The sequence below is a fragment of the Kwoniella shivajii genome, chromosome 3 (assembly GCF_035658355.1).
Source record: "Kwoniella shivajii chromosome 3, complete sequence".
Classification (NCBI taxonomy): Eukaryota; Fungi; Basidiomycota; class Tremellomycetes; order Tremellales; family Cryptococcaceae; genus Kwoniella; species Kwoniella shivajii.
The window spans coordinates 869,362-884,832 of NC_085910.1; the positions used below are offsets into that span (position 1 = coordinate 869,362).

Below are 15,471 nucleotides of genomic sequence, written 5' to 3' on the forward strand. Positions count from 1 at the left end.
TTGGACTATGCATCATAAAGCCGAAAATATGGGATATACAAAAATGCACAATGTTACTGTATGACCTCCAAACGGAGAAGATGACCGAAGATACCCTAGCAATGAGAGTCAAGACTAGAAGGATTTTTTACCAAGGATTTTTCTCAGCTTCTTCTTCATCAATTCTTCTTTTCCTTTCTTCATCTTGACTCGTTTCATTTAATCCACCAAAACCTGTTCCATTTTGATTTCCATTCGAACCTGTATTCCAAGTATCGTTCGAATTGGAATTCGACATGAATGGATTCATTTCCAGAAATTCTTTCGGATGTGGCCTTGCGGGAGGAGCAGATCTGATTGGTTTTGGTACATCCCTCAATATCTCATCTGCAGTAGGTATATTTCCAGTAGATGAATTCCATGCATTCCATGAGAAAACAGGTGATTTAAATGCTCCTCCTCCTCCTCCTCCTCCTCCGCCTGCTGCTGCTGCCGCTGTTGATGAGCTTGAAGAAGAATCGTTTTGTTCAAATTCAAGTGACGTTGTTTTTGTCGTTTGTTGTGGATTTCCCCAATTTGGTAAATCAGATAAAGATAATCCTCTTGTCATATTTGATGTTGATGTGATATCACCCTGATCCTCATCGTCATCTTCACCAATATTATTGTGGTTGGATGTCGACCAAGAATTATTCTCATTGAGGACATTCAAGGGTGGAGGAGCAGATCCACTTCTTTCTAGAGGTATACGAGATTCGTTTGTCAACGATGATAACGGTCCTGAAGATGAAGATGAAGATGAAGGTTTCGTGGGTTCAGGTTGTTTCAGTTTATCTATATCAATATCTTTTCCTAACGCTTGCGAAATTGCTTTGAAATCGAATCCAGCAGTTTTAGGTATAGTCTTTACCACTTCTTCTTCTTCTTCCTCTATCACTGGTCCAGTTTCCACAGAACCAGAACCAGCATTTGATGAATTTTGAATTTCACCTAAATCAGCTTCTTCTCTAGGTGGTAGATCATCGTCTTCTTCATATTGATATCCACCACCAGGTCCAGGAACAGGTATAGGTAAACCTTCACTTTTCTCTTTGTTATCTGGATTAGGTGTACTCGTACCTGAACCTGAATTTCGAGTCGGCTTGTTGTTATTGACTGGAATGATACCTAATATTTTACGTTTGTTCTGACGAGCATCTTCTTCCGCTTGATTGATGATAATACGTTCCTGTACGCTCATATCGACGTTGGGGTCCTACCAATTATTAGATTTTACATTAGCGCATGATATCACGAAGTCAAGCCGTTGTAATTGTGAATCACTCACATCTGGTTCATCAAAGTATTCTGCTGTCACTGGGAATCCCACTTTTGCTAATAATTGAGGCATACAACTTCTATAACTCATGTGTCCAGTGATGATTGCCGTCACATCTATATTTTCTAATCCAGCTACTGTCTCGACTGGTCTTAATCCAGCAACGGTATTCAATCCACCAGAAGTAGCTCTAAAAAGATAACCTAACATCCAATCATTGGTGGCGAATCCGTTAACGAATCTTCCTGCAACGACTGATCTGACATCTAGCCAAGTGGTTTTGGAAGCTGTCACCGTTGTACCAAAGATGAAGACGTCTTGAACCAATCCATATGCTTTCACTCTGGCAAGTTCGACTAAGGCATAGAATATTGCTCGAGCTCCTAAGGAAAATCCGATCAAGGAGAGGGGCCGTACACCAGCATGTCGATTCAAGATCGTATCGGCTAATACCAACCCTGCGGCTCTGGCTCGATCAAGTGCGTTTGACCAAGGATTATCAATGAGATATCCAAGTTTTGTCAAGACTAACAAGAAAAATTTCCATACATTAACATCCTCCTTCTTACAGTGGAAACACTTTATGGTCACTCACTAATGGGCCATTGCAGTGCACTCATCAAAGCAGTCATAATGGTCGCTGATAAGACTTGTTGTCCGACTTGAGTCAAGATTTCACCAGTAAGGATCTTCATAGCACTTCCCATTTCTTCCATCATTTCAGGTTCCCATAAAATGGAATAGACGTCTCCGACAATGGGGTCGATGACGGAGAATGGTAATCTAACATCGTCAAATTTACTTGCCATAAAACTATGAGTAAATTCGTTAGTACACTGGCACTCGTCAATCAACTTGAGAGATAGGTACTCACCCTCCCATGGTGATGTAACAGCTGACCCTCTTATTGTTGTGTAGGGGTTTCAGTTGGAATATACGAACCTCTCTTGTCCTTCGAGCCATTCCTTGTCCGGCGATATTGGCTCCAGTCAATACACCCCCGGTGGTGATCATAGCTACACCTCCAGCACCAGCTAAGAAGGTACCTGTACCTGTTATACCAACCGTGCCTAAGGCTGCACCTAGACCTGCCCCGATTAGCGGAGCGGCTAGCCCTGCTGACAAACCAATGACCAGTCCACCACCTAAAACAGAAAATCAGCGATGATATATAGATTAGGTAAAATAGGTATTACTCACCAACGGCAGCCAGACCCATCAAAGCGTATCTCTTAGTTTTAGCAGCTTTCTTTCTTCCCTCTATGATCCCATCTTGTCCAGTTTTCTCCATACCTTCTTGTATTTCCAAAGCGTCCGTCACCCTATTCTCGAATCGGATGAGATCCAACCACTCGAAACCTAATGCGGCAGAAACGTTCTCCAGAAACGCCCGCGAACGAGCGTCATATACTGAATCTGCCACGAGCACGAGGAAGAGATCGCACAACTAAGCGAGGATAACATCAGATACTGTGTTTAAACTTTTGATAAAGATCACTACTCACTACAGTCCAACGTATGTCCAGTGTGACCTTTTCGTCTGTATTTGAAAGTGACGTTGATACTCCAGGTAAAGAAGGCAACGGAGCCGGTTTTTCTGCTTCTTCGTCATCCACTTTACCATCATCTTGCTCTTCATACTCATTTGGATCATCAGCCACTTCAGCTGATATCGCTCTAGGTGTTTTTTCCGGATCGTTATGAGGTACGTCAACTGTAGGTGATATGGAAGTTTGAGTGCGTTCTGAGGAAGATTGAGAAGGAGGAGGACTGAGCATGGAGGCGATATCACCATCATCGTCATCATCAAAAGACGGTAATTTCGTAGAAATAGGTTTGATAGGTTGTTTAGATTCAGGTGATTTGGATATTGGCTTAGATGACGAAGGGAGGGAGAATAGACCTTCCTCATCTTCATCTTCACCGAAGGGATTCAATTGAGGCTGAGGTTTATTGGATGCGGAAGAACCTTCTTCTTTCTGATAAGGTGGAGGAGGGACTTGTTCTTCTTCTGTTTGTTCTTCATCTTCCTGTTCTCGATATTTCAGTCTGTCTTTCTCCGTTGGTATATCCCTTTCAGCATCTGCCTCGGCCTCTGCTTCTTCTGCTTGAGCGATCGCATCCAAATCTGCTTTCTCTTTTGCCTTTGGATCATAGTCTGGATTATTCACCGTATGTGTCGTCATCAACGCTGGTACCAAGTCTGATGGATCTACACCGTGTTCTGCCAAAGTCTCGATCATCCGTTGTTCTAACGTCACAACAATGTCGTTAGCACATCTAAAAAAGCGATCGCTGGTTCTGTCCAAGACGAAGCCTTTGATTCGTGGATACATCTATGTTTTTTACTCACCATCCTTGGTCAATTCCATATGTTGATATAATCTAGCCATGATTTTCAACATCCAAATATTTCCACTTTCCACTACGGGAGGATCATTCTTAGTTGATTTATTACCTTTCAAAGATTTCGATATTGACTTTGATTTCGATTTGATAAACGATTTATTATATTCTTCCCAACCTCTACTTATATCTTTCAGCATTTTCTTAGCTATCAATTGACATAAACCGACATAAGCGATTCTTTGACCTTCTGTTAACAAGTTTTTCGTAGCTTGCATTTGACTTAGTGGAGTCATTGCTTTTTCTTCATCAAATAAATATTTCGTTCTTAATAAAACTTCATCAGATTCTTCGTCTTCATTTAACCTTAGTCTTGTGTAATCACTCTCGTCTTCGACTAATTTTTCTCTCCATGAATCTCCTATCAAAGTATCGTGATCTAATTCTAAATGAGTTCCAGTCGCATTACCACCTGTACCTGCTGTACCTGATGGTCCAGGTTGTCCAGATACAGATGTAGATGTATTTGAAGAAGGATCAAGTTTCGTTGTGGACTGATAATGATATTTCCTTTCATCTTCTTCATCTAATCCTAAAGGATTTGATTCACTCCGCACCACCGGCATATCTGCGTAACATATTCGTCAACACCTGGAACTCCATTATTGGATATATGTAGCAACACTTACCCTGCCACCCATCGTCATCATCCACATCAGGCCATGTTTGTATAGCAGGTTGAGACACTGTCCGTCGAGGTGAGGGTATCATTATGTCGCGACCATCAAAGCGAGGAAATTGGACGTAGGTTATTGTTGCCGCTTATGAGGGTTGTTTACAGACGAAGATATGTATATGAATAGTGATCAGGATCAGGGCTTCCTAAAAGTTGATTGCAATTGGGATAGTACGACTAAGCGTAACAGTGCCGAGCTTGAAATAACAAGGGTATTTTCGTTTGTAATGGAATCATTCCAATAATGATTAACTTAATAATATTGATAGACGGTAAATCAAAACACCAACAAGTTGAAACCGCGCAAGTACGCAAGACAAAGCCTAACGTGGATAAAGGCGGCGACCAATATCCCATAAATCGGGCATCTCCATACAAGAAAACAACAATCATAACGCAATCCAAATGTACTTTGCGAATACACTGCAAATGGTAAAGTAGCGGAACATGGGGGATAAATGTGTACATGCACTCTCTCGACCCTTACGAAGATTTACAATACTAGGATACCAATCGCCATTCCTCAAAATAACTATATATTGGCGTGTCATCCATCTTCAGTACGATCAGCGTGAATTCGTATACCGCCACCGGCTGCGCTCTGCGACTCTTTAGGAGGCATGCTCAATAATGGTGCACCTCTTTGTGTTCTCCATTTATTACTTGTATTGATGACTGTCGGGTCTATTAAAATGCTATGGTCGTTAATGGTCATCAGTGATCGGCATCATGCAGTGCGATGAATGATGAAGATTTACCTATAATTTTCAATGAATGTCTCTGATACTTCGTAATTATTGTGATCAAGTACATCTTCACCGTGTAATGTGAACTATCATTCAATATTAGTGAAGGTGTCCTTCAATCGACAACCAATTTGTTGACAAATATATGCTCACTTGCGCCAGCATCGCATGAAACACCTCGACGAGGTCATATCGCCCTATAAAAGTTATTAACATTGTATTCGGGCTCAGCAGCTTGCAATTACTGACCTCTCAACATGATCATTCTGTCTCTGATGGAGGGGAAGATTATGCCATCTATAGCGTGTTCGTGAGGTACAGTCCTCTGCACTGCAGTCGGTCGAAGGGATGGTGGAAGATTATACTCATGGTTCAGTCGGAAGCTGAGTGAAATGCATCAGCAAATTTTGGTTCAGGAGGCAAGCCGTCAACTCACTTGCTCAGATGATAAGTGATCAGCTAATTTTCCAACTTAGATTAGCTACACAACCTCATTTTTGTTCAAACAGAAATTGTCGGGCTTACCTGCAAAGCTGCCATTTTCCTGTCGTTGGGATCTCCTTCCTGTATAGACCTCATCAACTGCTCTTGCTGCCTTCGCCTCTCGGCAAGCTCAGCAGCGGTGAATCCCGGACCGTCAACTGACTTGTCGGCACTGGTCATGGTCGCCACAACACTCCTAAGTTGAGACCGTCTATCATCCCTAGGTGATGATGAAGGTGCCGAGGGTAAGACTGGTGGATGATCTCTAGCATAGTCACTTTGTGACCGTGATCCTCTTAGATTCGTGTCCGATACAGCGAAAGCATTGAGTGTGTTCTCTCGACTGGTATCGACTGCGAGTGTAGGATTCATGCTGATTGGTGACGCAGTTGCGGGTACAGTGAGGCCGAAACCAGCCATATTTGGGGTCAGAGAATTGTAATAGTTCCCGGCAACAAGATTTTGTGGATTCGCGTTGGATGACGAACCAATATTGCCAATCTCTGAAAGCAGGAGATGATGTGCATAGCCGTGCTTGTTTCTGTACCCTTCAGAACCACTCGGAAAAGGCGGAGGGCCAAAGACTGGTCCGTCTTGGAACGGCAGACCCATCGGTAACGGTGGTGGTGGAGGTGGTGGCGGTGGTGGCGGTGGTAGAGGCATTCGTAAGGGTATATTCGTTGGGTTTGGTTGAACTGAGTTATTCACATTTAATGAACGATAAGTAGCAGGGCCACCTTCAGAATATATGTGATCAAGATCAGGAAAGAAATATTGACAATCTTCACCTTCAGCAGGTCCCATGCTATAGACAGACATCGGCAAAGTCGATTCGGCATTTTGAGGTGTCGCAGATGTACTTCCTGCTATCGATGCACCTGTTCTCCCGATTGGAACCACTTTATCTTCATCTTCCGCTCTACCTTTCCCTTTATCTTGATTCGGTGCTTCATCCACAGTATCACGCTTACGCTTGACAGTATTCGCACGTCTTCTGACTTCGCCTTGTTTCGCATCCGAATTAGCGTCCTCTCGTTCTTTCGATGCTTTCAAGTTCACAAAAGCTTCATAAGCTGTATCTGAATCTGCGCGATTAAGGATAGCATCGAGTTGTTCCGCAGAAAGCCCAAGTCGAGGAAGACATGATCCAAGGCCTGCCAAATGTGTAAGCGTCATACAGTGTATGTATACCGATCCAACTTTACGACGCAACGACTTCGAATATGAACTTACCGTCACCTATAAAAGCAGCCATATTCTTCACCATTCCTCTCAATCCCTTGTTTTCCGTCAACAGGTTTTTCACCAACAGAGTCATAAGTTCCACGCGCTCTTCCTTGTCGCCAGAGAGTACTTCGACTCTCGCTTCGAGATCACGAATCTACACCACAGAAGCATCAATGTATGATCATGTAAGGTGCCATCGGTGATCTTGCATAAGCATGACGATCTCGAGGGAATGATAATGCCCGACTTACGTATTGCTAATTGGAACAGAAATGCCAGGCATGTACATTAGTTACACATGCCATGCATGCGAAGAGATGAGGTTAGGGGACTGAAGGATAAAATGTATTCACTTGTTTCCGCAATCTGAATTCTCTTTGAGCGATCCTGTTTTGAGCCTTTCTGACCTGTGTCGATCTATACAAGGATGTATCAGTACCATCTTTAAAAAAAAAATCCTCGATGGCCAGACAGGCGAACCCGGTGGGTGAGTTTAAATGTTTTTTTTTTCTTCCTGGTTTTGTGTTTTATGTTATGTTGGTATGTACTTACGAAGAAGCCCTTGGGCCATCATCAAATGTTATGGTACCTTCTTCGCCCTCATTACCGCTGTCTTCACCCTGTCCGTCGTTCCACCCATCCATCGGCATAATGGATTGGATTCGGATGGGATTCGACGAAAGGGATATTTTGATGATGATGATAACATGGTAAATGCATTAATGGGAATCATGTTTTATTATTTTACCGGTCAGTGGGAATGGGATCGAGCCAGGGGAGGGCAGGCAGGCAGGCAGGCAGGGCAATTTAAATGAGAGAGGAGGGAAGAAGAACGGCGTATGGTGTGTTGGATCGCAAAAACAAGGATGAAAGATGAGTCAAAGATGTTGTGTCAGCAAAACTAGAATAAATTTAAATAGGAATCATTCCTTGAATTTGCCCCCGCCCCCCGCCTCGTCACCGTTGTAAGGATGTGCGGATTTTTTTCATGGTTGTTTTCCTTTTTATCTCATCGTAACTGGAATCTGTGATATGTAGAATTGAAGACGACAATAATGAAGAGATGATATCGGAAGTGAAGGAAAGTACTGACATCGTATTCTTCTTCTGCAGTCGCAGGCATTCTTTCCTTTTTCTTCTGGGCTATTACTAATTCCCTGTTTTAGTGAAAAAAAAAAATATCCAGACCAGGGGCGGGCACTCGGGATTTTTTGTTTTGCTTTTGTAATCGATGATGTAATGGGAATTACGATATTTTTGATATGATAAGATTATTCTTGTTATTGGTTGATAGACATATCATCAAGTTGATGACTTCCACTGTCGTCGATACCTTCATCGCCAACAGACAGATACGTAGAGAGATCAAGACCAGAAAGAAAACGGGATGGAACGGTATATCGAGAGAAGAAAAGAGCAAGAAACAAACGGAGAAGGTTGCGTGCATCAATGCATTAATCATTATGGCAACGATAATGGGACGACTCGTTGTCGTCGCTGTGGTTGTTGTTATTTTTAGTAGATTAAAATGTTATAATCCCAGAAACACGATTTTCCAACTCACTCTTTCATCGTTAACAGTAACATGTAACCAATGACTAACAAGTGTACAGTAAAATTGTACTCCGGCATGGAAACAGGCGATCATCCTCTCTTCCTTTGGCATGTCATAGGTTTGGTCCAAATTACAGGATGAACTCTCTATTTGATGATGCGTTTAGAAAAGAGAGATGATTCCATACATGGAATGTATCCCAGGGTAAACATTCCACGAATAGTTTAGTTTAGTATGAGGGATTAATCACATCCAAACAGTAGAGATGTGATATACTTATCGTCCGAACTACAGCTAAAAAGTCAACACAGGGGCAACATCCAGGTCTACTTATTATGCAATATCATATAAAACGATTAATGAAAATCTCATCTTGGCAATAAGGATCTGCAACTGGAATCAAACGATCGTCGACCACATGGGAAAACCCCGAAAATTGATGCATTCTCCCATATATTGCCACTCTGCTTGCTTGGATTTTCCCCATACCTCAAGGAATGTCTCGGCAAGTAAAAGAAAACATGTGAAAAATGTCATTTATGCAGAGCAGAACACGACATATGAGCGAATACGGGATAACATCATAAATCGAACGGCGGGTGGGAAAGCCCATGAGAATACATGACCTGTAAACGAAGCGATTCATACTCTCCATATGAGGTTTTCTAGTCTTTCTGCCCCTGAAATCACCGAGAAACATACATTTTAATCTATTCAAAGGTGATATTACTTCTCACCTTCAGAACGGTCTCTGAACCTTTCCAATTCCGCTTGAGTGGGTAACGCAACGGTCCTTGGACAAGGTACAGCACCTTCATCGACTGTTTGTCTAGACGTCCAACCCAGTAATCTCGACATCAACCATTCGGCCACACCTTCCCCGGGTAGCGGTCGAATAGTCTCCACCTCATGAGAGCTTATAAGACCTGAATAAGGAGAGAAAGTATATACGGATGATGTGTGCCATTTGGCCTCCTGCAATCATGACTTCACGTTAGCTCTTGAGCTCGAAAAAGGGGATTGTACCAAATCATTGGATGCTGCAAGCTACGGAAAGTTGAACGACGTACTTTGTGAGGAGGTAATCTAGGTGTTCCATATATCGACACTTGTACCCTAATTTGCTTTTGACGATGTGAAGGGACAGGTTTCCTTGACAGTATCAAAGAAGATTTGACATCGGATTTGGCCAAATCCGACATTGTAGGAGAAAATGTCAACCTTTCAAGATCCGTTCGAAGGTTGGTATGAAACGCTGAACCGTATAAAAAGATCTTTAGCATTTTTCACCTGATGATGTGAGATTGATGAATTCACCTTGCATTCCGTTTCGTGCTAAAGAGAATGCCATTGAATATCCAGATAGCGATGAGATCTGAAGGATAGTAAGACAAAATGGTTTTAGCAAAACAGTCGTAGGAACGTGGCATGCGATAAAAGGAACATTTCATTCTGGGAGACGAGAAACAAGTTCTACAAACTTACTTTGATGGGTAAGGGCTGAGGTAATTTTAATACTACATTCCTGCTGAATATATCATGCGGAAACATTTCCGCAGAATTCATCTCTGCATCGAATAATGAAGGAAGCGTTTCTCGCAGGTGCAACATTGCTCGAGCTGCAATAGCGGAACAGCGTCAGAGAGGAGAGTTTCACCAGCAACGACTATAGGATAACGGGCGATCCGAACCTGGAGGAAGGAGACGAAAAGGAAGAGATGGTTATTACATACCTACTCTGATATCCCATTCTCTGTCATCGACTTCTTCCTCTTCGTTCCTTCTTGGTTCTTTACCTTTTCCTTTCCCATTTCCAACCCCCCCATATTCAGGTAAATACACTTGATGTTTGCCTCCCAAGCCGAAATGAGGTAGGAAAAAAGGAATGGAAGAAGGTGATCTTGCAGGCATCAAAGATAATCTACGTGCTATGATTATCCCTCTACTGGGTGATGGGTGTCCATAAGGAATTCGAGAAGATGACGCTTTACATGCTCGTGGAAGTGACATTGTGGCGAAACGCTGGCAGACAAGAGAAATGGTATATACCTCCTGTATCTAAATCCGCTGTGCGAAATTACAGCACACTGAATTATCAGTTTGGACGATGAGGTGAGTATGCTCTGATGTATTATGTCCGAATGATGAAAGAAAAAGTTGAAAGGTGATATAAAAAGTTGAACATCTGAGGGGTAGAGAAAATAACTCGGCAAAGGAAGGAAGCGTGTATTGGAACAGGCAATCTTATTCCCGTAACCCACTTTGAATATTACCCCCTCTGGGCGGTGATGGCCGATCTCACTTTTATGCTCGGAACAACTCGGGTAAAAGATGGGAACTGTTGTTGATGAGATATATCATCATGATAAAATCAGTCACCGCGGCCGTCATTATCGATCATCGACTATGATATGCCTATGAACAACCAGTTAAATTACGAGTAGTGACCACAAGCTAAAGTGTAAAAGGGAGAAGCACACTTGACTTGACGTTCACCCGACTCGACTCAAGTCAAATCAGCTCAATTCAGCGAAATGATATCTATATAGCCTCCGCGTTCGTTGAGAGAAAAATCATATCCAGCGGAACTACTTTGTGTATAGGATAGAACTCGAAAGTCAAGTCGAGCTTTAATACAGGAGATCATAGAAAAATGTCAAACACATATGATCTAGAATTAGGTCAAATTCTTGATCAAGCAAGAAAGGATGAATTACAACTTCAATCTCAATCAGACGATAGCAGAGAAAATGCCCAAGAATATCGAGCTAGAAGTCAAAATAAATCAGAGTCCCCAGCTGAACCAGAACCAGAACCAGAACGTCCTGTAGAAGATATAACACTTCAACCTCCATCTTCATCTTCATGTGAAGATCCAAATGCGACTGGAAATGAGAATGACAATGATCTGGGTCAAACTCCAACATCTCTATCAACGGTCGAAGCTAGAAGAGTGAAATCTTTATTTCCTACATCCCCATCTAATCCCAGGAACTGGTCAGAGAAACGAAAAATGACATTGACAATCGCTCTGGCTTTGACTGGATTCATAGCAACGGCAGGAAGCTCAATTGGTATTCCAGGGATTCATAGTGTTCGTGATGAGTTTAATGTTGGATTTAGAGTAGGAGTTTTGATTCCTGGTGCATACGTTTTGGGACAAGGGTTAGTTTCTCTTATCGTTTCTTCTTACTTGTGACGTGAAAACTCTTGATTGACGATTCGCAACAACGAAATCAAATTAGACTCGGTCCATTTATCTTCGCACCTTTCTCAGAATTATATGGTCGTCAACCATCTTATATATTCGCTGAAGCGCTGTATTGCGTCTTCTTCTTAGCCACTGGATTCTCAAATAAGTGAGTAATAATAGCTTGTTCGAGATTCAAAATCCCGCCCGATCTATGACCTATAAACGAGACCAGCATGACTCATGCAAACCCATTATAGCATAACGACGTTGATTATCCTCAGATTGTAAGTGTATCATGTCTCTTTTCCTTGGTTTCTTTCTATCCAGTAGCAGAAATGTTGATTGGGGGGAAAACAGTTTCTGCGGCATGTTTGGTTCTGTAGCTCCATCTTTAGGGGTTGCAACTTGTGCAGACGTAAGTCACCTTGCTGTCGTCTGTACATAATCTCAATGCACCACGCCTCTGCTAGGCTTGGCAGATTCGCTAATTACCTGCGCACTTGACCGTTGACAGATGTATGTACCCGAAGAGAGGGGTAAACCAATATCAATATATGCTTTAGGTCCATTAGTAAGTTTGAACTCAAGTTCGAGTTCTATCACAGTACCACACACACACACACACACAACTCATAACTTAGTCATACGTTAATAGTCAGGTCCAATATTTGGTAATATGTTGGGATATTGGTTATTACATCTTGGATGGAGATGGGCATATTATTTTTTGACGATTTTATCGACGCTCAATTTCGTTTTATTGTCAGTGGTCATGAAAGAAACTTATGCTCCGTGAGTTGATCTGAACCTTTTATTAAAGACTCTCTCAAGACTGAACCATCATAATTCAAATCAAGGGCGATTCAGAAGATTTTAACATTTCATTCGACACGTCCATCCACTAAGAAATCGTATAATCATTTCAATCCATTAGGTTGGATACCTGATTTATCTTGGATGAGATCTATGGTCTCTCCTTCAGAGATGTTGACTGTTTATACAAGAGCATTCTCACGTCCTCCAAGATTACTATTCTCTAATCCTGTAGCTTTTGCATTCTCAATGTATTACGCTTATTTATACGGTATGTGAAATTTCCTATCTTAGTATCAGCCAGTCAAGCTATCGTGCACACTTTCCCTTTGAGTAAGACTAATTCTCACTTTGCTCAAAAGGTATAATCTACTTGTTCCTCACTACTTTACCATTATTATTTGGTCGACCACCTTTTTCGCAAAGCGATTTATTCTCCTATCAATGGACTCAAAATGTATTACCCCTGGCATACTTGGCTATCGGTATGTTCCAAAACACCTGCAGCTGTCATTGTCTGAAAGACGTGCTAACCATATGACCTGATCAATTGATATTAGGGTTAGGTTTCTTCTCGACTGTAATTATAGCTGCGAATTATCAAGATAAGATATACAAATATCTATCTTTGAAAAATGGCGATAAAGGGCAACCTGAATATAGGGTGAGTGGAGATGGTGGATCTCAAGGTCATCTGCGAGGAGAATTCGGTCTGACCACTTCGCCTTTTATTCAATAGTTGGTTCTCACCCAAATTGGGATGATACTATTACCTATCGGCTTATTCATCTATGTGCGCTTATCCTCCAAGTGATGCCAAAATGTAAAATAGCACTGAAAGTAATGTTTCCATCTTTCATAGGGCTGGACAGCAGATTCGCAAACACACTGGATAGCACCTATCATTGGACAATATATAATTGGTGTCGGTTTGGTTTTACCTTTTAATACTATTCAAAATTTGTAAGTTGTTTGCAGTTACAACCTAAATTACCTCACACAGATAGATGATTAGCTTGATCAAACCTGACTTGCCTATTTGGATATATAGCTTGGTAGATGCTTTTCACCCTTACTCTGCAGCTGCAATAGCTGGAGCTACTGCTGTGAGTTTCCTAACTCGCCTTCATATTAAAAAAATGTAACGGGTAAAATGCTAATATCCAGTATGTATCCTTCCTATTTGATCAATAGTCAAGATCAATCGTAGCTTGTATACTTCCCTTATTCGCTACAGAAATGTTCGTGAATCTAGGTTGGGGTTGGGGAAATACTTTATTGGCCTGTGTTGCCATTCTAGGTATTCCATGTCCTTTCATCGTGAGTCTCAAGTCCATCAGATAAGCCCTTTGTTCGCTGTATATCCATGACGTACGGCGATAAGTTGATGATATTACATGAATCAACTAGATGTTTTTGTGTGGGAAAAGATTGAGAGAAAGATATGCTTTTCATGGTTGAAGTCAGTAGAAGATCTAAAACCATTGCCTGGGACTTTTTATCGGACTTTGAAGGGGAAGGAAAGATTAGAATCAGATTTCATTGTATTGCTATCATCGACATGCTTTGCTCTCACATGAACATCATTAAGCATGTCATATGTGTCATTATGTATCTATAATATGATGCTATCGGTCCCGATAACAATATGTAGTATATTATGAACGAATGAGGCTTTCTTGTACCATTACTCATTCCACTGCTCCCGACAAGGAAGTGCTCTGAATACATTCAAACTCGATTTAAGGCTGATCAATCGGATTCCAAGTGCAAGCACCGTTTGAACCTTCATCTAAACCATCTAGAACTCTCATATCGTCTTCATCTAATTGGAAATCGTACACATCGGAATTGGATTTTATCCTCGACGGAGTGACTGATTTAGGTAATGGTATATATCTGAGATCCGAAGGTATAAAATATATCAGTGAACAAGCTCAATGAGTGAACCAAGAGCAAAATCCAACGACAAGTATGGTGGAGAACCCCTTTTCTGTTCTCGGTCTTGGAGAAAAGTCATCTGGAAAACTTACCCTTTTTGTAAACTCCATCTTATCAAAACTTGCGTGACTTCCTTACTGTGCTTCTTCGCTATATCAACTAAGATTGGGTTTGCTAACCTTTCTTTATCCGCTCTGATTAGAGGTGAATAAGCTTGTATTGTTATATTGTTTTCCTGACAATATTTGACGATTTCACGTTGTTGACAGAATGGATGTAGTTCAATCTGATTTACTGTAGGTTTAGGTGATGGAAGTGATCTCAAATGGTGTACGTTACTATATAACGTATTCATTGTATCAGTGTCAAAGCGTCAGAGTGAGATCGTCCCCTCAATGCGAAGAAAGTTTGTTCGTGATTCTACAAGGAAATATCACTCCTTTTAGGTTCGAGATCACAAACTCACAAATTACTTACACCTATATCTCTGACCCAACCTTCTTCTTGTGCTCTAACTAAAGCTCTCCAATTATTATTTCGACCTTGTTCACCGCCGAACGGAGCATGGATCAACATCAGATCTATATAAGGTTTCTCTTTTTCCGTATTTGACTTGTCGATTTTCTTCAAGGATTTCAACATTATCTCGTACACTTCAGATGAGGGATGAGGCGTATGTGAGGGCATATATTTCGTTGTTAGGAATACATCTGATCTCGATATTGATTGTAATTGAACGATAGCTCTACCAACGACTATATCCACAGATACAAACCATCAACAAACGGACATTTACAATGACATCTGGATGCGTTTCATAATATTGGTTGTTATTCTATTCACTCATGTACTCACTATGTTCATTTTTATATGCTTGTGCACTATCGACTACAAGATCTTCAAATTAGCGCCTCGATCAATCAACTATCTAAACGATATCCTGCTCTACTCCTATGTTGTGAAAGAACGTCAAAGATAGGATGAAAGACTTGCCCAGCCTATAGCCAACTTTGAAAGCTTCCTTCACACCATCTTCACATTCTTGAGATCGAGCTTGATATACCCCATATCCTAAGCGAGGTATCGAACGTCCACTCGATAAGGTAACAGTTGAGTCAATAGTGAGTGACATAC

At 41.5% G+C, this 15,471-nt stretch overlaps 5 protein-coding genes across 5 annotated transcripts; 1 reads left to right on the forward strand and 4 right to left on the reverse strand.

Annotated features, from left to right (window-relative positions):
- Window positions 1-127: 127 nt before the first annotated feature.
- On the reverse strand, window positions 128-4,414 carry IL334_002528 (uncharacterized protein; the record flags this gene model as incomplete). Its single annotated transcript, XM_062934272.1, has 8 exons — window positions 128-1,234; window positions 1,307-1,824; window positions 1,893-2,110; window positions 2,172-2,442; window positions 2,498-2,744; window positions 2,803-3,548; window positions 3,651-4,271; window positions 4,333-4,414. 8 exons carry the CDS (start codon window positions 4,412-4,414, stop codon window positions 128-130), a joined length of 3,810 nt encoding a protein of 1,269 aa, XP_062790323.1.
- Window positions 4,415-4,926: 512 nt separating this feature from the next.
- IL334_002529 (uncharacterized protein) lies at window positions 4,927-7,485 on the reverse strand (the record flags this gene model as incomplete). The annotated part of the gene is made up of 9 exons (XM_062934273.1): window positions 4,927-5,074; window positions 5,138-5,211; window positions 5,279-5,322; window positions 5,375-5,508; window positions 5,562-5,584; window positions 5,651-6,762; window positions 6,842-6,989; window positions 7,189-7,252; window positions 7,388-7,485. 9 exons carry the CDS (start codon window positions 7,483-7,485, stop codon window positions 4,927-4,929), a joined length of 1,845 nt encoding a protein of 614 aa, XP_062790324.1.
- Window positions 7,486-9,116: 1,631 nt separating this feature from the next.
- IL334_002530 (uncharacterized protein) lies at window positions 9,117-10,400 on the reverse strand (the record flags this gene model as incomplete). Its single annotated transcript, XM_062934274.1, has 5 exons — window positions 9,117-9,365; window positions 9,461-9,645; window positions 9,708-9,765; window positions 9,876-10,009; window positions 10,124-10,400. 5 exons carry the CDS (start codon window positions 10,398-10,400, stop codon window positions 9,117-9,119), a joined length of 903 nt encoding a protein of 300 aa, XP_062790325.1.
- Window positions 10,401-11,043: 643 nt separating this feature from the next.
- On the forward strand, window positions 11,044-13,857 carry IL334_002531 (uncharacterized protein; the record flags this gene model as incomplete). Its single annotated transcript, XM_062934275.1, has 14 exons — window positions 11,044-11,555; window positions 11,636-11,749; window positions 11,841-11,867; window positions 11,941-11,998; window positions 12,098-12,154; window positions 12,239-12,375; window positions 12,441-12,667; window positions 12,759-12,881; window positions 12,957-13,060; window positions 13,136-13,189; window positions 13,259-13,359; window positions 13,448-13,502; window positions 13,591-13,716; window positions 13,807-13,857. 14 exons carry the CDS (start codon window positions 11,044-11,046, stop codon window positions 13,855-13,857), a joined length of 1,746 nt encoding a protein of 581 aa, XP_062790326.1.
- A 281-nt stretch (window positions 13,858-14,138) lies between these two features.
- IL334_002532 (uncharacterized protein) lies at window positions 14,139-15,469 on the reverse strand (the record flags this gene model as incomplete). The annotated part of the gene is made up of 5 exons (XM_062934276.1): window positions 14,139-14,295; window positions 14,430-14,675; window positions 14,804-15,092; window positions 15,193-15,225; window positions 15,331-15,469. 5 exons carry the CDS (start codon window positions 15,467-15,469, stop codon window positions 14,139-14,141), a joined length of 864 nt encoding a protein of 287 aa, XP_062790327.1.
- Window positions 15,470-15,471: the final 2 nt, after the last annotated feature.